Genomic DNA, 24,925 nt, shown 5'->3' on the forward strand with positions numbered 1-24,925 from the left:
TACTTATCTGAAAGAGACATTTAAAATGAAAGAGACTATTTCAAAGCAGCAGAAACTGTTTTAATCTGAAAGAGACTGCATCACCTTTAACTAGCACATTTAAAATTTCCCCTCCTATCAGCAGAAATTGTGGGCTCAGAAGAGTGAATGAGTTATGAAAACTAAAGAAGCCACATTTTTCTTAAAATACCTGAGTTGTTAGTGTACACGACGAGATATGACTGGGCCCTCTCATTGGAATGTTGATTTTATCTGAATTCATTGAGTGCCACTTCGTTAGGTATTTTAAAAATGTTTTATGTATTTATTATGTATGCTGCATCCAGTAGTATAACTGTTTGAATATGAAACTAGAGAGATCTAGGGAATTTCTCCCTGACATGCACTATTATAGTTAAAACAGATAACAGACACCTGCAGGGCTGTCTTAGAATACAAGATTGTCATTTGTCGTAAGTACTGCAATTGCAAAATCAACTGGTTAAGGAAGGGCAATTAGACTCCCCCTAAAATCTTGACGTTTACATGTTTGACGGTCATATTATAAATGTAAAATATAGAGTGTGACATAAAAATTATTGCTCTAAATTTCATTAAGTTATTGCTAGCCCCAAAGAGAAATACAGTTGAATGTATGTTTCTGTTAGAGCAGGCATCTGCCGCCCATTCCTTCTCCTGAGGATACAATGAGATAAGTGTCTAAAAGCTTGGTTCTAGATTTGGAGTCAGCCCTTTGCTCTACTTCTGCCCCAAGCCGTTAACGTCTGCCTGTGAGGGTGCGCCTGGGTGAGTGCATGTTCCATCTGCCGGAGACTTAAGCTTTGGGATAAAGAGTGACTGTGTCGTAGCCCTCTGGGGGCCTCATGCGGGCCCGTGCGTGGGTTTCGCAGTACAGCTCCCCCTCCACGAAGAAGTAGCCCTTTTGTTTGAGGTTGAGGTTACAGTCAGCACACACGAAGCACTCTGGATGCCGATGCTTGTCCCTCACCTTCACAACCGCACCACTGTTGGGGGAAAAGGAGGCCTCGTGAAAAAAACCCCACAAAGCCAGAAACATGATACAAAGGCAGACAGCACTACAGATAAGGCAGGTGTTATCTGTTTCACGTTCAGGAAACAATAGCTGCAAAGCTGGGCACAGCTGTGGAACTGATGTAGTTGCCAGGGAGAGCCAAGACCACCATAGTAAACCTTCACATGTGTCTCTCTGTTGTTGACGTGTGAATATTTTTCAGATCTTTTTCAAACAGGATTTTTTTTTTTTAGAAAAATGATAGGATCCTTACTTCATGATCATTCCCTGTGTTTCTTTGAAAGAGGGAGACATGATACAGATAAAACAGACACCTCTGCAAAGGATTCTGATTTTGGCCAAGGTTGTTGTCTACACAACCAAAAGTCCCTCTGCTTACTGTCTAGCTTGGTGATCCAGCCTCTATTCTGTGGAACACAGAGAGAACAGATCAAAGGGCAGAGATGGAATTTCCACTGGTGGGTGGACTTGGCCTCTACCGTCAAAGCAGTTTACTCCAACTTGGGGGCAATCATTGCTTCGTGTAACATCACAACCTGTCGTATGTTTTGAGGTCCTGTCTGCTCCCATCTCCCTGTCCTGCTTGTTTCTCTGTCTCACAGCCCCTTCTGTGCTGTAACCAGGCTTATCTCCCACTGCCCTCCTGGGATGAGTCCTGGGTAAGTGGACAGATGGTGCCTCAGTGTGTGAGCTAGTGACATAGGAACAGAAAAAAGGGATGGAAGAGGTGACCACATGGGGCATGAGGTGGAGAGACTGAAATGCTCTGGTTCACTTGAAGGTTTGAACTGGCAAGTGTGGCTATTCACACATGAAGTCCCTTGAAATGGAAGCTGACTCTATGTCTAAAAATCATATTTCAGTATTTGTGCAACTTAAGAAACCACGTAAAGATAATGTGTTTTAATTAATAACTGGGTGACCCCCATATTTGTTTTCCTGGGTTTATACAGAAAAGGAAGTGTTCAAAGACTATACAGAAAAGGAAGTGTTCAAAGACTATATACATTAACAAAGGGAGGGCTTTTTGAAGTGAAGTTATTCTTGGAAATGACTTTTAAAATATACTTCTAGGGTGGTTTCTTTTCACCAGAATATGTCTGAAATTATAAGTCAAGATATTCGACTCACATTCTATGCTAATTTGGGGGTACATCGAAGGAATTCTGGTCAAAATGTGCTAAATGTGTGGACATTATGTTTCAAGTCAATGAATAGAAATTTGTTTTTCATAAAACTTAAAACCTTTTCTATATACGGAGTCTTAAAGTACAAGAAATAGAGAACTGACAGCAAGATTTATGATGAATTTTGGGGTTGAAAATGAAACTTACACAACGCCACTCCCACATTTGTCACAGAGTGGCATCTTCTGTGTGCTGCCAGCACCGCATGGGACTTTTGTAACTGGAGCTCTCACACTTCGAGTTCCAGCAGGACGGTCATCTGAAAAACAGAGTGTTTCCATTTATGGCAAGGGAACAGCTGGCAACAGTTTATACTTTGCTTCTATTTTAAGGTGTGCACTTTAACCTGAGGAATTCTTAGTTGCGCCCACAATATCATTTAGGAAGAAGCAGGACTGGTTCAAGCATAATTTGTTCTGAAACGGGACCTTACAAAACAAAATTAGTTAAAAATTGTTGTAGTTGTTGTCATAGGGAGCTGTTACAAAATGCCCAGAGGGGCAGAGGGCATTTTGCATTCTTCTTTTTTTAATTGTGGTTAAAATATACATAAAATCGACCATCTTATCTATTTTTAAGTGTGTAATTCAGTAGCATTAAGTATATTCCCAATGTTGTGCAACCATCACCAATATCTATTTCGAGAACTTTTTCATCATCCAAAACAGAAACTCTGTACCCAGGAAACATTAATTCCATATTTCCCCCTCCTTCCTGACCCTGGTGACCTCTGTTCTGCTTTCTGTGTCTATGACTTGCCTATTCTAGGGTCCTCATGTAAATGGAATCGCACAATATCTATCCTTATGTCTCTGGCTTATTTCACTTAGCAGAATGTTTTCAAGGTTCATCCATGTCGCAGCATGTATCCGAATTTTCATTCCTTTTTAAGGCTGAATAATACTCTACTTTATGGATATAGCACATTATGTATATCCATTCACGTGTGGGTAGACGTTTAGGTTCTTTCCACCTTCTGGCTGTTGTGCATAATGCTTCTATGAACGCTGGTATACGAGTATTGGTTTGAGTCCCTGCTTGCAGTTCTCCTGAGTATACATGCAGCAGTGGGTTTCTGGACCCTATGGCAATTCTATGTTTAACTTTTTGAGGAACCACCTTACTGTTTCTCACAGTAGCTGCACCATGTTACATTCCCCATCAGCAATGCACAAGGGTCCCCATTTCTCCATACCGTTACCAACACTCATTTTCCATTTTTTTTTTGATAGTGGCTATATTAATGGGGCATTTTGCGTTTCTGTGCAACTTCTGAAGGACAGTATATCTTTTGGAAGTGGAAAAAGATAAGAGTAAGAGTAAGAACTGGTAAGAGTTGAACTCTTGGTAAGAGTTGAACTCATTGGTAAGAGTATGAACTCTGAAGACAGCAGGAGTGGGCTGGAGACCCAACTCTGTTTCTTACTTGCTGTGTGACTTTGTACACATCCACCCTCTCTATGCCTCATTTTCTCTTTTGTTAAATAGGGAAAATAATAGCTCCTACCTCACTGGGTTATTGTGCGGATTAAATGACCATGTGTGCAAAGCACTCAGCACAGGATTTGGAGCACAGTAAGGGTTCATTCCAGTGTTATTTTAAAATTTTGATGATCATGACACCCTGGAATATGGGGGAGGCTGAGAAATTTTGCAACATTTTATGATCTATAAGCTGAGCCAGCCCTTGACTACTGTGGATGGGATTTGTCTTCAGCACCCTTTAATCACCAAGTTGGTGGCTACCTGGATATGTCTGGAAGCTCCTTTCCTTAACCAAGCACCACCCAAGTCCTTTTCAGCAAAGAATCATTTGATGACTGATTAAAATCGGGTTTTTTTTTTTGTTGTTGTTTTGTTTTGTTTTGTTTTGCGGTACGCGGGCCTCTCACTGTTGTGGCCTCTCCCGTTGCGGAGCACAGGCTCCGGACGCGCAGGCTCAGAGGCCATGGCTCATGGGCCCAGCCGCTCCGCGGCATGTGGGATCCTCCCGGACTGGGGCACGAACCCGTGTCCCCTGCATCGGCAGGCGGACTCTCAACCACTGCGCCACCAGGGAAGCCCTAAAATCTGTTTTTAGACTCTCATTCCCATTATGCTTGCTGCCCTCCCCCACCCTGATCCTTCCAATAGCCTCTATCAATAACGTTTCAGCAGATGTTCACGACTGCTCACCATCGTTCACTAGTTCCTGGAGCACCCTGAAGGAGCCTGACTGGCGAGGCTGAGTAGGTTCATTCCGATTGTCGTGGAGCATCCGGTACACATCCGACTGGGGAGGCACTGGGGAGGCCGTGGGTTCACTGAAACACAATATGGTTTGCGAAACAGCGTCAGGAGTGTGTGTATGTGCAAGAAGCCACAAGATATCAACAAGCAGTGATCACTATATTTACAGCAACTCCTGGACAGAGATTCAGTATTTTCAAGTTAATGTCTATTATATCAATAGCTAAAAATATAATGTGAATTCACACGGGTTGCCTTAAAAATATCAGTAATTAACCTGGGGGTCACATCAGCACTTCTCCATGTGGCAAAATCCTTTGGAGGGCAACTAAAATGTGATTGTTAGGAAATAGTAATTTAAAAAATAATGCTTACGTCTGATGGATATATAATTATAATGTGAACAGAATTAACCTTTCTCAGGAAAAAAAAGGACAACATACACATGATAGAAAGTGCACGAGTGAGCCTGGTTTGATTATTCTCAGTCATAAAGATGTCAGTAAAATTCAGATTCATTTCTGATGTTAAACCAACAGTGTATGGTTTAGTTTTGTTAACTCCTGTAGACAACAAAGGTATCATTTTGCTTGTAAACTGAAGAAATTCAACTTGTCAGTGTTTGAAAGTGCATAATGTAGCAACTTTCACATAGAAGTCAGCTTTGTTGGCTACTAAATAGCCACATTATAATTCATTTACAAAAATGATAGAAGCTTTATTTTAATAAACTTTCTACAGATATATTCATGATGAACAATTAAAAAAAGCCACAATAAAAATACATGTCAGGCACTGAGTTGCTTTATTATTTTATGTCATTTAATTGCATTATCTAGAAAAGGTAGTTGTTATTTGCACATATTTTTATTACCAGTGTCATATTTGGAAGTAATCATCTTATATATCTGAAACTCCTTGCAAATGGCTTTGAGATACATTATGGTATTATTATCACATTGTATTCATCCCACGAATTATCTCTGGGATATTGTTACCTAGCACTCATAAGCATTACCATACTTTATAATGGCCCTATAATATTGAAAGAAGTAATAAGATTTTATCTTACAGTAAATTTTTTTAATTGAAAATGCTTGATGGCAAAAGTACTTTGAACAAATATGCATAATAAAGAAGAAATTAGTCAAAATAGCGATCAATGGAAATTAAATGTCTATAGCAGTAGCTTGAGATATTCACTTATAAACCCTTATTCATGGCAAAAATTTTAAATGAAAAATAATTAACTCTCCACAAGATGCCATTAGAAGAGAAAAGAGGTATCATCTCTTTTAAAACTTCTCTGAACCTCCCATCCCTTTCCCAGTTTTTGACCCCCAAAGGAGAAACATAGATTATCCCAGATTATAAATCACTTTTGAAAAGTATTGTACCAGACATTCGTAAACTACACTGCAGTTTTTCAAAAGACATATACGTTTGGTCCTTCCATGATTTCAGTTTATTGCGATCTGTCACATAAAACTCTACTTGGTTAATTTTTCAAATCGCCCTTATCATTAGGCCTAGATATCTGCAATAAATCCTTAGTATTTTTTTTGAAAGCTTTTCACAAAGCTTTCTTTCAATGATAAGACAGTGTACAAGACACCAGTAAAGTTGACATTGCCCATGTTAATATGCCGATGGTTCAAAAAGACTCATATTACCTCATTGAGGGCGTTTCCCCTAGAGCTGTTGAAACCTGACCCTGAAGTGTTTCCATAATATTGCCATCTGAGTACAACTGCATAGGTGTATTAAACTGAGCATGTATAATCTTCACACCAGGAAGTTCCATTTCCAAAGGAATGTTAGGGGCCATCTTAGCAGCAACTTTCAAGTCACCTGGGCAAATAGTACTAAGAGTACTGACAGAAGAAGGGGTGCTACGTCCACTGCCACCGTCAATACCGGACGGAGTACTGCATCCACTGTGTTAATGACCACGTTACACAGAGATGACACAGGAACCAGAAAATCCAGACAGGAGAACACAGAGAACAAGTACAGAGAGGTTAAAAGTAAGAGGTGAATTAAATCAAATGAAAAAGAAATATTTATTTCTGGCTAGAAGTTATTTTCAAAAGGGAAGACATTTAAAAATTCATGATTGAAAAACGTTTAACAAAATTAAAAGGTACAGGTGATATTGCATTGTTTGGCTCTGTTCTACTAGACAATATGTTCTACGAGGCGAAGGCTTCATGTAAAAAGAGCTGTGCATAAAGGAAGTGGCTCAGGGAAGTTACATTAGCGGGACATCCTTTTACATTTCTGAGCTGCAGTTTTTAAAACTAAAATATTAATGAATGATCCTTCACAAATAGTAATATGAGTATGCAGCATGAAGATCCAATCAAATATTGAGGCTAAACGTTTCAAAAGAAGAAGTATTTTCAGAAATGCAGTTGGGCCTTAATTGAATAGTAATTGGCAACTTGTAGGTTATGTGATAGAATTATGTTTTAAGACTATTTTGTAAATATTTTATTGTTACTATTTTAATTTTTTCTACTTTCATTCATTCATTTTGTGAAGACTACACTTTAAAAAATTGTTCGGTGATTTGATATAGGCTCTAGAAACAGCCAATAAATGCCTGTCGCCTTGAAATGAATGATTAGAGGGGAAATAAGGTGATCTCAAACTCTGTGAATGCTACTTAGAGCTAAGATTTCTTTTATACATAGCTACTTCTTGTAAAATTTTGGAAGCACACATATATTTCCATGCATATTTCTCATTTCCTTTTAAAGACAATTTAAGGCAACTCATTATTAAAACATCAGAAAGGCCAGTCATGCAACTTTAAGGACAACGACAGAAATTTCTTATTCGCTATGAATAGAATTTTCCGTGGATAAGAGGTTAGTCATAACTGATGCCAACGACTAAAAAGTCATTTTTCTACATGCATTTTAAGTGCAGCATGAGAAGTGCATTTTTTGAGAAAAGGAATATATTGGGTTTTTTTAAGCGCAGTCATTTAAGACAAAGCTAAAAGAAATAGTAATATTAGTGTGAACTTCAGTCACGCCTGCAGGTTAGTGTTGCTGTAAACTGAAGGCAGAGAAGAATTTATATGGTGTGTTTTCCTGAAAGTGTCCTCTGAGGGCTCAAGTACGGCCGCATACCTGCATTTACTCTCTAGGGCCACTAATGCCAACCTCAGCCCCATTCAGAGAGCAAAAACCAAAAGCATATATTGGGCATTGATTTTACTGGCTTCATCAATGCTGCAGCCTGGATAGTCTGAGCAACCCATGTCACTAGATGAATTAAAATTTTTGTGTGTGTTGTGTTATCCAGTTCAACCACCTGCAAAGACTGAATCGGGCAGGTATATATGAACTTGCTCCTTCACTTCCCAACTACTGAGAACTTGTTTGAAACTCAATCAGTAAATTGGTTGATCACATACAAAAATGTCATATGGTTTATTCACCATTTTCATAGGCTCAACACTATGCTGAAATTGACTTCAGTTGGTAAAAGAATAGAAATAACATTTCAGTTATAGGTGCAGTTTAGTCAGGATCATATTGATTTGACCTCAGTATAATGAAGTTTATTAAATTGTAATTTAGGGATTTGAAACACTGAGTTTCAATATTGGGAGACTTGGGCTCAAAATAGTGAACCTTTTCAACAAGCATTTATAACTACTCGACCTTACTGTGTGCCAGGCATGGTGCTAGATAGTGGAGAAGTAAACTATGGTCAGCTCAGAACTTACAGATATACCTTATTTTACAGTTGTAATTAGTATTACATTTTTTTCTGTTATTAGTGTTCTTATATACATGCATGCTTGTGTATATAACTTTATTTAAGCAGAGACTGTGTCTTCTATTTCCTAGTTTCTTTATCATTCTATTTAGGGGCCTGTGTGTATTGAATAGATAGGAAATAAACCCTAAGCAAAAAACAATTATCTTTTTATAAATTTCTGGGACAATTTTAAAAGAGCTCTTGAACTGATGCTTTAAATAAAATAGTTTTCATGGACTCTAGTCACTGTGGAGATCATCATGGGTCACCATGACCTATTCCTGTGACCTGGAAAGGTAGATACCATTGAGAGTTCTTGACATTGACTTACTGGCTTGGCAACCTGTAAGGTTGATGATACACTCAATTACTCTCATACACTTGGATAGATCATTAGACAGAGAACTAACTTCCCTGGTGTGTATATAGACTTGGGGACATGCTTCCAGAAGCGACTTGTCCAAAAACCACTCACCAGATTGTATTTTATCATTTGGATCTAGCCTTGTATGTATTTTTAATGATAGCTGTGGCTTTAAACATTTACATATTTTCATATGAAAATACTGGTCTTTTCATATGCTTCAATTATGATGAAACCATTGAAAGAACCCTAACTAATAGTAAGACCCAGGGAAATGAATATATTAGCATCTCCAACTTACTTCTGATTCAAAAGTTGTTTATTAATGGTGTAGTTATTGCTTGGTAAGTAGCCACTCAAAATTCCACCTTGATGAACAATCATTTGTTAAGAACAAGAAATTCAGAAGCTAGAGCAAATAGTGAGGGGGCACAGGAAGAAAGGAAGGATAATAGAAGCATTTTTTATAATTTTTTTAAGATTTGTGTACTGGTACCTGTTTTTTAAGCAGATCCTCTCATCTCTTTTTCCACTCCCCTCTTCCAAATTTAGCTAGATTGAAAGGCACCAGCTTACAATACAAAATTATGAGTGGCTTATTATTATCACCATGTTTGAATTAAAATGAAAATGTAAGAGAAGGGCATTACATACCTGAATCTCCTTGACTTTCCCTGAATTTTTATAAAATTAAATGTTATTGGTCTTCAGCAAAAGCAAGATCTGTGTTACTCTAATGTATCATTTTATCTGAGCCTCGCGGAGTCCTATAGCTCAAGTTAGTGAGCTTACCATTATGCTAAGCTCAAAAGAGTGCAAGTAGATCCATTTTACTCTGCTTCTCTGGGAAGATGCATATATTATGTATCTATTTATTCAATAGCAAAAGAGCATTTTAACTTTTAATCCAGTTTTTTTAAATATTATTTAGAGTGGTGTTGGGAAGCTGTTGAATGTGGAGAAATAGAGAAAAGATACAGAGGAAAATGGAATATGAAGGAGGCAAAAACTAAGAGAAGCCAAAAAAAGGATTGTTCAGAGTTGCCAGTATGAGGGAAGGGTAACAGCTCTTGATTCTTCTTGCTACTCAGGAGGTCTGATTAGGTACTCTTGGGCTTTTGTTCCTTTATCTCATGAACATTTGTTGAGCATGTACTCTGTCCCAGCCCCTTTTCTGGGTGCTGGGGATATAATATGTAGTGGGGGCAGATGTATTTGGTAGTCATTGCCTTTTTAGCATCTTTCTCCTGCTCTTTTACTCCACTCCTTCTTTCTGAGTCTGATATCACAAAATTGTCTGACTTATTTTGAGGTAATCCTCTAGCCCTGACTGTAGCTTATAGAAAGGTCTGCACACGGAAATCATGTATCAAGTGATGGCTGACCATCCACAGCAGGCATCATAAACTCAGATGTCTCCAGAGGCCAGGAGGGTCACACATATATGAAAATGGGCCAGGTATCATACGCTAAGGCATGATGGGCATTTTGGCAAGTTAGAGGGTAGATGTTCCATCTTAAACTTAAATTCAGTATTTTTAAAAACGGGAGGGTTAAATAAAACATTGTGAATTGACTCCACCTATGGACCCCTATTAGTGACACGTGATGTAGATCATTATTCAATGATCCTAACCTGTTAGGCTTGATCCAGCCTAACCCCCAACTTCCTTCCTCTGGGCTGATTGATGTAGCTGAGGTCAGAGGAATGGGTTTGAGGTTTCCCGAAGTCACTATTTCCTGATGTGGCAAGACAGAGCATTAATTTCTTTCCTCGTAGGTTGGAATTCAGTTTCTAGAGAAGATTTGAAAAGGATCATCTGAAGATGATCTGTTTCTCTGACAGACAAGCAGAGATATTGCTCATTTTTATTCCAGTGTGTGCACAGTTATCCATGAGGGTAACCCAGTAAATCTCTCTGCCTCCAACTCTTTCTTTCCTTATACTTATTTTCCCCAAGTGGAAAAGTTCCTTTTCAAGTGGCTTCTCTTCCTTTGCAAGTATCCATAAGAACACAAATTTATTTTTATTAAGAGCTAGAATGAGTGGGATTACCCACTGGGCTCTGATGGTGCAATGAGAATTAGGTGCTGAGATGGGATGATCAGAGACTGTCAAACATGGAAAGCTACACCAGCCTTTCCACGTTTGCCTCACCTGCTGCCTTACTCCTGACCAGGGGCTGGTTTTCATTTTTGTGACTGCTGCCTGGGCCTTCCTGCCAGCCTCAGAAGGTCACTGTGTTCTGGATGGGATCCTCAGAATGGCAGGGGTATCAGTTATAAATACACACAGGGATTGCATAATATTTCACAGCTCTATAATCTGGTCAATATTTACTCTCTTCTCTGCTAAGTGAATTTGTTTCTTTTGCTTTTGAAATAAGCTTCAAAATGAGAAAAGTCACTCCAAACACCTAAGAGTTATGTGTCTTGGTGATTAGTAGGATTTATTAAAGATGCATGCACTCCAAACTTCACAATCTTAAAGCTTTATGACCTGCTTCGGCCTGGAATTATGAAAGGTTTGGGCCGAATATTGTGCTTGTGTTCAAAGTAGTTCACATCCTGTGAAAACAAAGGGTTAAAAAAGTCCCTCAGTGGAAGACTAATATATATATGTATATATATTTAGATAAAATTAAATGAACAATAATCGTACAGAAAGGATTATTTACCACCAAATATTGACATGACTAAGAAGGGTGATGATGGAACCAGAGCGATTTCTTCCTTTTAACCATCTATTCACTAAATGTTCGGGAACTGGCAGATTGGACTCCAGAACATTAGAACCATGTTCTAGATGCTTGTCTTTAAGATAAAAATCTGATCGTGCCTTCAGGAAAGTAAAAATAAAACAGCAAGAGCTGGACTTTTGAAAGGAAGAGAAGTCATACTATCACCATTAAGAACATGGTGGCCAGAAACCAAGTGGAGTACTTACTTTTGAGGTGAGCTAGGAATGAGCCCCCGCAGCTGCCCGTGAAGCGCATCTTGTATATTGCTGGTTGAATAGAGCCCAATGGGTGAGTTATAGGAAGCGCTCACTACCTGTCTTTTGTCATCAATGTTTGCTGCTGCAACAAAAGGCTGGGCCCTTCTGTTGTACCCGGCACCAATGGGTTTGAACTCCTGTACAATGGCAGACAAAATACACAGAGCCACAGAATGCACAACAAAGCCGTTAACGCGCAAATCAACAGCATCGCTCTTGTTAATCAGGGTTTCTTTACCTCTACGAGATTGATGGCCAGGTTAAGGGAGGACCGCATTCGCCGTGAACTTTACATGTGCTGTAATCACCCACCAAATGTTCAGGTGCAAAGGAACTGACCTTATTTGAAATATTATAAAATAATTCGAATATTATACCTCTTGTCTGCTCCCTACTGACTTCTACATCTAGAGCTTTTAAGAAATTCTCATAAGACTCATTTGAATCCAGAAATTTTGTGTCAGAAGTGAGATTTTTGGCTTAGAAAAATTATTCTACTTAACATTTTCTTAAGTAGAACTTACATATGCTTTCTCTTCTAGTAATATCTTAAAATTTCCCCCATTTTAGAAGACGGGAGAATAAAACAATCAGAAAGGGAGTGAGCATTTATGAATAACTGTACTGAATCATTATAACTAATCCAAGTTTTTTTCTTAATTCCTACAACAACAAAATTCTTAATTTGCATTAAGATATAACCTTAAATTTAGAAAAAATAATAGGAATTAAAAGACTTTCCTTATGAAAGCAGGAATAACATTTATAGAAAACCCTCCCTTTCTATTGTGATGATTTCATGTTGTGCGTTCATGTTTACTCTAATCCCAGAAAGACTTAAGTCAGCAATTTAGAGAGAGCTAATTTATATGATTCACAAAAGGATTTTCACTTCACTGCTTTGGGAAAAGGACCAAACGTCACTCCTAAACCTGGGTGTGAAACATGCCTGAATGATCAGAAACTCTGTATTACTGTCTTCTAATGTAGGAATCACGTTTTCCAGTTTTTATACAGATTTATAATTTTGTAAAGTTCATTAAACTTTTTTTTCTTCTAAGCAACGGAAGAAAATCAAAAGGGAATGCTGAAATACACACAGCTGATTCTCTTTCCAAATCTTTTCATTTGGCAGAATTAGTAAGATCAGTTTTTACAGTATTTTTGCTCACACATTCACATCAACTTCCTTTGCTTTTGACTGTGCCACCAGTGTCTCACACGGATCTCAAACGGTACAAACATTTATGACTATTTGAAATGGTTAATGGAGACTGTTTTGATTAAAAGTATAAAAAGGTCTTGTAATATTCGTATCATTTTTTTTTTTCTTGTCATTGTAGGTGAGTAAGGTGTGGGATGGTGCTTTTAAGAAAAGAGATTGTATTCCTTTCTTAGGGGTGGAACCACAGTTTTGCGTGGTGATTCCAGAGAACACCAATGACTTCCTTTAGAGACCCAAGCAGCACACCGCTTCCTTTTGGTTCTCCTGAGCAGGCAGTTGTCACACACACTCCCTATTCCCCCATCTAGGCCTGTTGGCAAAGCCCACTTGAAAAGTAGTTATGACAAGGCAAATGGGGTGCAGCTTCAAATACTAGCCCTGCAGCGTCTTTGACTCCAGCTGCCCCAACTCATGGTACCTGAAAATCTGTGATGTGGTAAAGAGGAGCTTTTCTCTCATCAAAATTGGGCAGCAAAATTTAACAGCCTCCTGAACTTGAAAAGAAGGTCTGAGTTGAATACAAAGCCTGTGATAGTATGATTGAATTGACTAATATCTTATTGATTCAGTTTTTTATCTCCAGAATAATGACTCACTGCCTAGAAGTTGGTTGGGTGACAATGTAGTTGCTGATATAAGATAGCAGAATGACTGAAACAGCCAAATATGGCTTTAGAAAAATGCTGAATCCCAGAACATGTGTGCAAACATTTATATACTGGTACAGTCTGATTGCTTTGGCTAATTTAATAATGAATTTGGAGTGGCTGTGTTTTATGATTAACCATTATGATTAGCTGTTATTATGGCATGAAAAAAGTGAATGGCAAATAATCGTAAGTAATGACAATGGCCATGATTCAATCCTTTGCTCCTCTTTTGGATATGAAAGAAGACAGAAGGCTAATTGCCTAATTTAGTTACGGTGGACTATAAATCTCTCAGGTTCATTAAAAGAGTGAATCAGGAAGTACTGAAGGAATCAAGCTTTGTGGAATTTAGCTTTTTTTTTTAAACTGAGAGTGATATGCCTTAAAGATCTTGGTATATAGAACTGAATTTACAAAAATTAGGAAAAATAATGGGATGGCTTTATGGGGGAAAAATCTCTGCCCTTATTTCTTCTGTCTTAAAGTTATAAATAAACATGGTTGGCAACTGTCCTATAAATGAGGCATCTTCTCTGAAAATATTTGTGCAATAATAGTCTCTAGTAGTACTTCCAAAAAGCAGCACATAAGTTAATTAGCTCCAAGCTTTTTCTTTGCCATTTTCAGCTTTAGTTACATATTGCAAAAGTCACAAAAGTGTAATTTGTTAAAATAAAACAATAAAACTCTATTTTCCATTCAGATCATAAAAGGAAGTGTTTCTAATACAGGCTTCAAACATTTGTATTTAGCTTTTGCAAAGCATTAGTTTATGGGCTGCTGTAGTCATTCCAAAAAAAGCACAATGAAGTGTATACACTAAAGGTAAACAAAACATTTAAATATGGCACGGAGAGGCAACATTCTATCCAAGCCTTACATCATTGTTGATGGTCAAACAGAATCAAAAGACAAAACCAACGGGAAGTTTGCTATTCCACTTTAATTCCTTTTTATATTTTCCTGGAAAATCATTAGTAATGGAAAATACTAGTAAAAAAAATTATGTAGCAGTTAATAGAGTCCAGCTCTTGTGTTTATTCTACTCAGACAAAAGCATCTAATGATTCTTATGTCTTAAGAATTCAACAAATAATCATTGCAGTTAATTAGATCTTTAAATATTATTTTTAACTGTTACGAGCTCATATTAAGGAGTAATATTCTGAATTAATGGAATGCTAGAGCTGCCAGAATCAAAGCTAAGTAACTTGACAGAGATCCGCTGCCATTGGGAGAATATGCACCTCTTGACAGCAATCTCCCACGTCCTTGAAATGACCTCAGCAATGATGTCATTCTAAGACAGTTCACCTTTCAGTTTCTTACTTGGATAAACATTCGGTCTGAGAACTGAGACAAAAACCAGCTCCAACAGATACACCATGTTTGATACATGTGTGATAATATACAGATCTGTTTATTTATAAGAAAAAAATGCCTGTGAAATGAGGGAAACTATGTCAAGTGATCATATATTTGATCAAGCCACACTGAGTAAATGATGATATTTTATCGTGTTTGGAATTTAGGAACAATCCCTGCCCCCCTCCTCATGCTCACCCCTTAAATGAAAAATAAAGCCACCCTTATAATTATTTTTTCTTCAGTGATCTGTTTCAAGTGTTCCCCATATCTCACTGGGGAAGAGTTTGGGGAACTGGGGATTTTATGAAAATTTGTTTTGTGTAGGCTGCCGTCCAGTTATGAAAACATTGTAGAATAAAGTTATTTCATGAAAATATGACAATTTCAACCCATACCCCACTTGATTGTGCATATAGCATGTCTTTATTATCAGATCTTTTATGGAAAGGATGCAATCCTTTCTCATTTAGAGAACAGCATTTTTATTTCTGAAAAGCATCTTTCCTGCCTTGTGGTAACTGCATTATAATTTTGAATTGTTCAGCGAATATTAAACAAAGATGAGGGTAATGTTTTATTGGAGAATATAAGCTTTGAAGAAGGACAGAGAACTCTAGCACATACCTTTTCCCTAGAGCAATGCATTGTATAGAAAAATGCACCTGCTCATAGGCCGTGTTCAGGACTGTCTGGAAGGAGTTTATCCAATGGCCAGGGGTTGATCTAAACAACCTCTAAAGTTTCTTTTAAGCCTAAGATTCGAGTCTAAGTTCATAAAACCAAAATTTAGCTATTTAATAATAGCACGGAAACATGGAAAAATCTAGATATTAAAATTTTGTATCATTATTGCTATTACTGTGTCAGAAAAAGTCCCCAAAGCCTAAACCTATTCCTAGGGGAAAAAAACTGGAAAAAATACATTAACATTTTATTATTTGTGGCTGTACTCGGATGGTAGGATGTAATGGGTTTTTTTTTTCCCCAATGACTATATATTGCTTTTAAAATGAAAAATAGTATTTAAGTCCAATAGCAAAGATCGGATAACTTACAATAGAAGTTTGACTTGGGTTGAGAAACAAGAGCTCAAATATTGTATTGCTCAATGGCATTTTACTATTCGTATAAGACGGCATTTTATTTTATTTTACTTTATTTATTTTTTTGGCCGCACCACGTGGCTTGTGGGGTCCTAGTTTCCCGACCAGGGATTGAACCCGGGCCCTTGGCTGTGAGAGCACGGAGTCCTAACCACTGGAGTGCCAGGGAATCCCCTCATATACGATGCCATTTTAAACATTCAAAGGTATTTGTTTTTCAGACTGACACACCTTTGTTGTCCAGAAGGGGTTGCTTTATTTGTAGAAAGAAAAGACATCTCTTTGCATAGCTTTGTATTAATTTAAAAAAAAAAATACAAACATAACCACAGTTTAGCCTTTCTCCAATCTCAGTCTACAAGTTACATTCACTGTTTGATATTTATCAGTGCATTTTGTTCTAGTTTGTGCTATAGGATTTTCAGATAGGAGAGGTTATGCTGAAATTTAGCTATATTTTGTGGGGAATGTCCTGAAGTGCCAAGTCATGTGAACTGGTCATGCATAAATCTGGCCTGAGGTTCGTAGGGGTAGGAATATTTTGGTCCTTTAGGGGAAGAACTGAAATGGTCCTTATCTCTGAGCCCTTCAAACACCCACCTCTTGGAGAGGGTGCAAGTAAGAAATTAGTCATGACTCAAACTAATGGAATGTTCAAAAGCTCCATCTGACTGACTTCTGTAGCCCTTAACCCAATCTTCACCTTTTGGTTTTTTAAACCTATCTCATTCTTTATCTTTTCCCCCTTTGCAGTATCATAAATATCCATACTGTCTGACCCCAAAATTCAGGACACACGTGCTAATAAATGATTGACAAGAGGCCAGAGTATTTAAAATCTGGATTTTCTTTTAAAATTAATTCTCAGAATAACCATAGTCATAAATTAATACTCCTAGATCTGCAAAAGGGACCTCTTCTAGAGTAAAGCTCAGACAATTGCCTTGAAAACTCCAATTCTGGAGAGATGTTAGCAAAACACAGGCTTCAATCATGCATGCTCTAAGCTCACCCCGTGCTTAATAAAATACGTACTTGCTGAGTCACCCACATGCCAGAGTGGGTGCTGCAACATGATCAGGGATCACTGGAGATTTGGTACTTTGGTCAAATATGTGTAGTTGGTCCCATATCTTAGCATCTTGTATTGATGAAACCGGGTTTCAAAAATTAGGAGAAATTGTGAATGGAAATGTGAAAAAGGGTGCAGTACAATTTTGGATGTGTACTCTATATCAGGGGTCCCCAGTCCCCAGGCCGCTGACCAGTACCTGTTAGGAACCGGGCCACACAGCAGGAGGTGAGCGGCGGACGTGCGAGCGAAGCTTCATCTGCTGCTGCCCATCGCTCGCATTACCGCCTGAAGCATCCCCCCCCCCCGCCCCCGCCGTCCGTGGAAAAATTGTCTTCCACGAAACTGGTCCCTGGTGCCAAAAAGGTTGGGGACTGCTGCTCTATATGGAAAAAGGAAACTCAGAATTCTGTGCGGTTTGTCCTAGTGATGATGAGAGATTGGGGAGGTCAATATATGCGTGTACGTGAGCCTTAAATTTCCTTTTTCTGTCTTTTAAAGCACCACGTGATCTCTTTCTCGTGTGTTGCCTCTTAAATGATGAGTTGATGAGGGTTGCAGGAGGCAGGTAGGCTTGGGCATTCCTGCCAAGGGCTGTCTACAGGTGACAGCCTGTTCTCTGCCTGGAGAACTTTGTTCTTATTCTTCCTGCAGTCTTTCTTCTATCAGGAAGATGTCGATTAGAGACATTATTCGCCCACCCACCTTGGATGTTGGGGTGAGCACCATCAGCATGCAGAGCGCTTCTCACCACATTGATTACCTGTCTCACCCATTTTACCTTTTACTCACCTACCCTGAAGAGCGGCACTCTTACCTGACCTAAATATCCCCCTCAGCTTTCGTGATTTCTTTGCCGCGCGTGCAGCCCCTGGGGGTGGCAGTAGAACACCAGTCTGAGAGTTGGTTCCCAGGACTGCGGTGTCCGAATGAAGTTTATCTTTAGGGCCTCCAGTTCCTTTCATTCCCTTGTCAGCTATTTAGTGAGCACCTGCTGTGTGCCATGCCTGGGGGACTCAGAGTAAGGAGAACAGACACAGCGGTTCCGCCTTCATGAATATTCCATATATCCTGATCACTCCCTTTGGGGCCTGTTTTCTCCTCCTTTTGCTTTTAGTGATTTTTAGGCTCAGGCTCTACCTTCCCTCCAATCAAAAGTCTAGGACAAGGATCTAACAAACTCATTCCCTCTAAAAGTTAAACTACTTAGTATGTTTTTTTCTCCTGGGGTTGGGGTGGGGTTTTTATTTTAACTGAAAATGAGGTTTTAATCCAAAGTAATTTGTAATGACCCTTGGATAGTGATGAGGAAGACATTACTGGTCTCCAGGAAGACCTGTGCCGCCGTCTATCTCACTGTCAAGAAAGGCCAGGAGGCCTTCTGATCACAGGCTGGTGGGAGGGGTGCCATGCCCAACGATAATGAGAGCACCCACTTAAGTGAGCAGCTCTGAGAGCACTTCATTGTGCCAAGTTCTTTTTCTATATTATTTTATTTAAATCTTTAGAAGCTCTATGAGACACATGTACATATGGACTCTCCATGTTTTTACCAAGAGTGAAATGAATGGGGGCTTATGGGGGTAAATGGAAAACTTGAAGGACAAATTCAGGAGTTGATGGTCCTGAAAGGGGAAATCTTGCTGAAGCATAGATTATAAATATACTTTCAGTTCGTTTTCATTAGATGTATAGAAAAACTACACTTTGGGAATATCTAATCAGTTTAGTAGGGATACTTGTTTAAAAAGGGATATTCGATTTATATATCTCTGTCTCATTAAACTTGGGGAGCTGCTGACCAAGCAGAGGTTCTAAAATCCTTTTCTTGATTACATTTCCCATATACCACAATTGAGGGTTGGTCTAATTGCAGTTTTTTGGAGGTTTTGAAAGTAGACATGGATAAGCATCAGATTATTAGATTAATTTAGCTCATTATATAGCGTTGCCTGAAGGGAAAATCCTTTATCTTTTGTAATTCAGCAGCCCAGGCAGCATATCATCATGATTACATAATGCAAAACTCTACTCCTAGAGTAAACTTAATTATAGAATGCCAGAACTGATAATTAAAGAAGGATGTAATATAAGAGCTGGGTGAAGACCTTGAGGAATTGAAGTTCACAATAACTATTAGATTAGAGACACCTGTTTCAAATGGTTGACCCTATTTTTGTTTTGCTTTGTGTTAACATCTTAAATTTCTTGGATTACCTCATGGTCATTTGGCAGATGTCCATCATAAAAAATGAAAAAGTAAGTGGACTATACATAGATATAGCTGACTTTTTCCTGATGAGAACATATTTGTCTTTTAACAAGGTGTTTGCCTAGGCATACTTCTCTTTCTTTCTTGATGTAAGAAGACACGGATAATATAAATTAATCTCGGAGAGTAAAGACAACCACTTCATCAGGTGGCTTATTCCATTTTTTTTTAATATTTGCCACTTTTCCCTCTTGGAAAGTATCCACATCATTTAAAAGGAAACATAATGTGAACATTATTTACTCCAAAATTCATACCTGTGGTTCTGATTCTAAGTTGATTTTGAAAGGATGAGCCTTTCCATCTTCAGTTACCTGTGGAGACCATAAGCGAGTTTCCGCCCTGTAAATAAAACATTTGTAAACCCCAAATTCTAATGGTACTTCCAGTTTTAGTATACTTTAATTTCCTATGTTTCTGAAGATACTAACAAACCCTTGATACTTTGAGCAAAAGCAATATTCCTTGCTCATTATCCTGTATTGTCTTATTGAATTAGTCTTATGTTTTTAGTGTACTTCTGGGAAGACTTGAATGGATCAAAATTGCTTGGAGGACCGCTATGGACTGAATGTTTGTGTCCTCGCCCCACACCCCAGGGTCAAATGTTGAAATCCTAATCCCCAGTGTGATGGCCTTTGGGAGGTAATTAGGGTTAGGTTAAATCATTAGAGTAGGGCTCTCATGGTGGGATTAATGACCTTATGAAAAGAAGAGGCATGAGATCTCTTCCCTCTCTGTGTGAATGCACCAAAGAAGGCCACGTGAGGACGTGACCAGGAAGCGGGCTTTCACCGAGAACCCGACCATGCTGGCTCCCTGACCTTGGACTTCCAGCCTCCATAACTATGAGAAGTAAATGTTTGTTGCTTAAGCCACCCAGCCTATGGGATTTGATTGTAGCAACCTGAACTAAGGCGAGGACATTGTACAGTGTCTGGAGAAAGTGGGTCTCCAGTGCTTGTGGGAAGCAGTACAGGACAGGGAGATTCTGGAGGCACACCCTGCAGATGACCACAGGACAAACTGGATCCCTAGATCTCCTCAACTTCCTTCCTGTCCTACCTGGGTCACCACAGGAGGCAGTGAATGACTTGTCAGGTGGATTTGCTGTTGGCATCAAGGAAATGTGCTTTGCCCAACGCTTCTCATGTATCTACTTGGGATCATGTGGCTCCTACAGGACTATGTGCTTGACAGGAACACAGGTTATGCATAGATAGGGAAAGAGTCAATTTCACCTCGTGAAATGGCAGATTGGCTGACTGATTGTGCCTTTGGATCACAGCAGGGACAATTGTGAATACAACAGCAAGAGGATGAACACACATGCTAACAGCCACTATAACAAATCATTATTTTCACAATTCAGTTTCAGATCACGAGTCTGATGGCAATAGATCAATTTCCTAATGTTGTTTTTGGTCAGAAATGTCTCATTGTCTAAAACCTTCATGTACATGTACCCTCTCATACCTTGTGGGATTCTTCTGGGCTGAGTTCAGTACAAAACAGCCAATAGCATACAGGATATTAGCAACCAGATTTTAACATGATCACATCTTGGCAAGCACGAGATTCTTTTAGGAGCATCTCTAAATTCCACTCCATGTTCTCTACCGTGTTTAGAACAGCAGTATAACTGGACATGCTGTTCGGTGTTTATGTGGCCAATACCTTAAATGGTTCTATTTTCATGGTCAACTAACTGCGTTAGTACAGGAAAAAAGTTATTTTAGCCTCTTTCATTATTCTGACATTCCAGAGGATTCTTTTTAGAAATTCTTTGTTAACAGCTACTAGATTGACTGACTTCAGTGAAGAACAGACCAAAGTGGCTGATACATTAAAAAAAAAAGCCAGTCAAAATTCTGGGTCCTGTGACACTCCTTCTCACTGGGAAGATGAAATCATTTATACTTCTGGTTCAGGTTCTTCCGCAAAACAGATCAAATTTAACACCATTAATTAAAGAGCACCTGTCAATTTTGAGACACAGCTGGTGTGCTGCTGCTTTAATCCTGTCCTGTGCATCAGCATGAGTCATGGACTCAGTACCGAAGCCATCAATAGCCAGGATGACATCTCCGGGACACAGGTTGGCAGCTGCCGCCTTGCTTCCTGGAGTAATCTGGAAGAGATCATTTAAAATCACGTTTAAAATCAACACCCTGCACGTTTAAAATCAACACCCTGCAGCATCTTGAGTTTTGTGCCCAACGTTTATATTTCACCTTGGTAACATTTTAAATGCTTCACTGGGCAGGACATATTAAATCTCACTTAAAATAACTCTTAATTGATCAGTTGTGCTACCTCTATTTTCCCATTATGTGAAATAATTTTGTTTCTTACTAACCACATTTCCTCCATCATGACATCTCTGATTCTCCTTTAAAACATCTTCCATAACTCCCTGTTTGGATCATATTTTCTTTGCTTTAAAGAAAATCATTTGTTTCTTAGGATTTTTTGTCACCCAGAACTCTCTATTTGGGAATAGAACTTTACTACATCTGGGGAGCCTTAATATTTGAACTGAAACTACTTTAGCATCCCTATAATGCACCTGGGATATAGAAAGCTGGAAAGAGAATCACTCTTGTATTAACAAGAAGCAGCCAGATAATATGCAAAATTATGACTTTTCGTGGACTCTTCAGAGAGCCGAAGTTGCAGGGCAACCAACTAGCTTGGAATCTAAGGAAAGACGGGAGTCTCCGAGGAAAGACAAGCATGGGCTCACCTGTACCAGAGCATGGAGGAAGATGGGGCCAAATGTACTAGTTGTTAAGAAGAGTTTAGCTAAAATTATGAACAAATTGCTAAAGGCCAAGTATGAGTTAAGCATTGAGCATCTAGAACCCGTGGGAACCACAGATACAAGAGAAGTTTGTATCTACTCACAGTCTCTCCTCCATGAATGAAGAACAGATGGAACAAATAGAAAACAACTAACAAGATGGTAGCTTTGAATTAAACCATACCAATAATTACATTATATGTAAATGGCCTAAAAACACATCACGTTCTGTTTTTTAACAGAGTTTGTCAAACTAGGTAAAAAAAAAAAAAACGCAAGATCTAATCTTATGCCGTCTACCAGAAATCCACGTGGGTTTCTTTTTTGGAGGGGAGGTGGGGAATGATATGAGAAATGATATGGGGGGAAATGATGTGAGAAATGATATGAGAAAAATATGGTTGTTAAATGTTTAGAAAGTGGCATATCTGAAATTATTTCAGATATTTCAACAAAAACATGTTGAGTATACAGTTAAAGGCGATGATTGTTTTGATGGCTATACCTACTCCCAGTTTTTCTGGGTAAATCCCAACTATTTACAACTGCCTAATAGTCCTCACCTGGTCTCACCCTGCCTGCTTCTCTAACATCATCTCACACCATTCTCACTCCCCCACCCCTCCCAATCCACTGCTCTACAGCTAGTCCGATTTCCTTTTAATTCCTCAAATAGGCCAAGCTTGCACCCTCTTCTGGGCTTTGTGCACACTGTTAACTTGCTCCTGAAATGCTTCCCCCGCCTTCACCCGGTTGCTTCTTCTCCTCCTTTTGGTTTAGGCTTAAATGTCATGTTCTCAGAGAGACCTCCCCAGACATCTGACGTAATTTCTCCAGCCCCCTCCCCACTGTTACACCCTATTGTCTTCTTTTATGAAGACAGTTTGTACTTTCATGTTTGTTTATTTACTTGTGTAGTGTCTGTTTTCCCGACTGGAAGTTCTTGAGGGTATCGATAATATTATGTATATTCCTAATGCTTCACAGTGTATACTCAGTGTTTGGAATTGATGAATAATTACTTGAAAACTGAATGAAATGGACATTTAACTCAGAACTTGTGAAACAAAAATAACTAGTCCTTATATACCCAAAGATTATGGCTATTAATGTCAACCTGTCATTGTTCCTTTTGCAAGTTCCCACTGTTTAGATCAGAATAATATGTAGAACTTGACTTAAACCTCAAACTGCTCCAGGAATAAACTAGATCGTTCCTAATGTTTAACTTGAGGATCAGTCATTAATTCATTTTTCGTCTCTTTGTTTAATCTAGTCATAAATTCGATTTAAGTGGCTCTAAGAGAGATCCAAGATTCATATAAATGAATAAAATTGCTAAAATGACAAATTCTCATGGGTCCTAGATCTTCAGTCTCATCACTAAAATGTTTATTGTACTCATTTCATGTCTGTGATCACCTCACTGTAGCAATCATGATAATTTCCAGAAGGGACAGATGATGGGGGCTGGGTGAGGACAACTGGAGATCATTATATCTCAGCTTTTAGGAGGCATTTCGTAGATGTTTTTCCATTTAGAAATTCTCCCACACTCAGAACTGTTAGAAGAATAAAAGTTTCCATCCCCAGTGTGACTTGTAGTGCTAAAAATAACCTCAAACTTTTAATTTTCTCTAGCTATAGTTCATCAAAATCAGTACCATCTATTTTTAAACTTCTAAGACCAAAATGCTTTTCTTTGAGTTGAAACATGAGAAAGCATGGCTCAATGTGTTTGGTTTTAAAGCCTCACCTAGCTTTTCTAATATACTTTAATTTGCTTTATATATAATACTCGATCTAGGTTTAGAAGAGCCTAACATTATTTCTTAGCTCTGGTTCAGATGAGTGGAAGGTAGGGTTGTATGTATCTGTCTATATAAATTTTAAACGGAGATATCTGGGGTGCTGAACTTAGATACTGAATATTACTAAATGTTATTAACAACGTTAATATGGAAGTTAATAACTATTTTATGTTTATGCAAAGTATTACATTTGCAAAGCTCTTTCTAATAACTCTCACCATTACAACTCTAAGACAGTTCAGACAAAGAAGGCTGCTTCTCTTTTTCAGAGAACCTGTGGCTTCTCACTAAGGTGGTTGCAATTGAACAGCTATGTCACCAGCGGTTTCATTAGCTAAATAGGAAAAGTGGTCGATAGTGATGCCAGAACCAACTTCTGACTTTGCGTTCAACCTGGCGATTGATGTCCTGGGACCTCCACATTAGGAGTTGGTAAGAAAGAAAAGAATCTGTAGAGAAATGGATGAGAGACAAGGAGAAAACACGATCCTTCACTTCTTAGTTCTCAAGTTCAGCTAGGGTAGTGATCAGCAAATGGCCACTAAACTGGCCTGGTTTTTGTAAGTTAAACTATCCGTTTAATCATAAGAATGCATTATTTTCCAGCATGACTTTATATTATTTCTTTGTAGTTTATTTATATTACTTTATATTATTGCTCACAGTTTATTTTTAACATTTTCCCAAATGATGAGGAGAGAGAGCTAAAATGAGGCAAAGAATTGTTCAGTGGATTCTTCATTTTTCAGTTTCATTAGGGTCTCAAATGTCAAAAGCATTCAAGAGATCATGGGAAATAGTACTGCTGTCAATCACTTAGCACATCTTTTCTAACTTATCTGATTAGAAGGATCACCGAGCGTCTTTGCTTAACATAAAGATTCCAGTCCAATCCAGATGCCTGGAATCATGAAACAGAAGCTGTAGCAGAGGAACTAGGGAATTTGTGTTTTTAACAAGTCCCTTAAGATGATTTCTGTTTTTCACATCCACCTATTACTTGGGTTTATTTGGAAAAAACTAACTTAAATCA

At 38.5% G+C, this 24,925-nt stretch overlaps 1 protein-coding gene across 2 annotated transcripts in view; it reads right to left on the reverse strand.

Annotated features, from left to right (window-relative positions):
• Nucleotides 1-38: 38 nt before the first annotated feature.
• The window catches only part of PDLIM3 (PDZ and LIM domain 3), a 30,361-nt gene continuing 5,474 nt past the window's right edge, over nucleotides 39-24,925 (reverse strand). The window contains exons 2-8 of one of the 2 annotated variants that reach the window (XM_019921633.2): nucleotides 21,258-21,409; nucleotides 19,536-19,620; nucleotides 11,091-11,158; nucleotides 6,123-6,386; nucleotides 4,396-4,523; nucleotides 2,368-2,479; nucleotides 39-1,004 (exon numbers count right to left, since the gene is read on the reverse strand). In XM_019921633.2, coding sequence (XP_019777192.1) covers nucleotides 815-1,004; nucleotides 2,368-2,479; nucleotides 4,396-4,523; nucleotides 6,123-6,386; nucleotides 11,091-11,158; nucleotides 19,536-19,620; nucleotides 21,258-21,409 — 999 coding nt within the window. In that variant the 3' untranslated portion in view covers nucleotides 39-814. Of the gene's footprint in view, nucleotides 1,005-2,367; nucleotides 2,480-4,395; nucleotides 4,524-6,122; nucleotides 6,387-11,090; nucleotides 11,159-11,537; nucleotides 11,726-19,535; nucleotides 19,621-21,257; nucleotides 21,410-24,925 lie in introns of both variants that reach the window. The other variant, XM_019921632.2, reaches the window with a different exon arrangement.

Source organism: Tursiops truncatus, chromosome 21 (assembly GCF_011762595.2).
Source record: "Tursiops truncatus isolate mTurTru1 chromosome 21, mTurTru1.mat.Y, whole genome shotgun sequence".
Taxonomy (NCBI): domain Eukaryota; kingdom Metazoa; phylum Chordata; class Mammalia; order Artiodactyla; family Delphinidae; genus Tursiops; species Tursiops truncatus.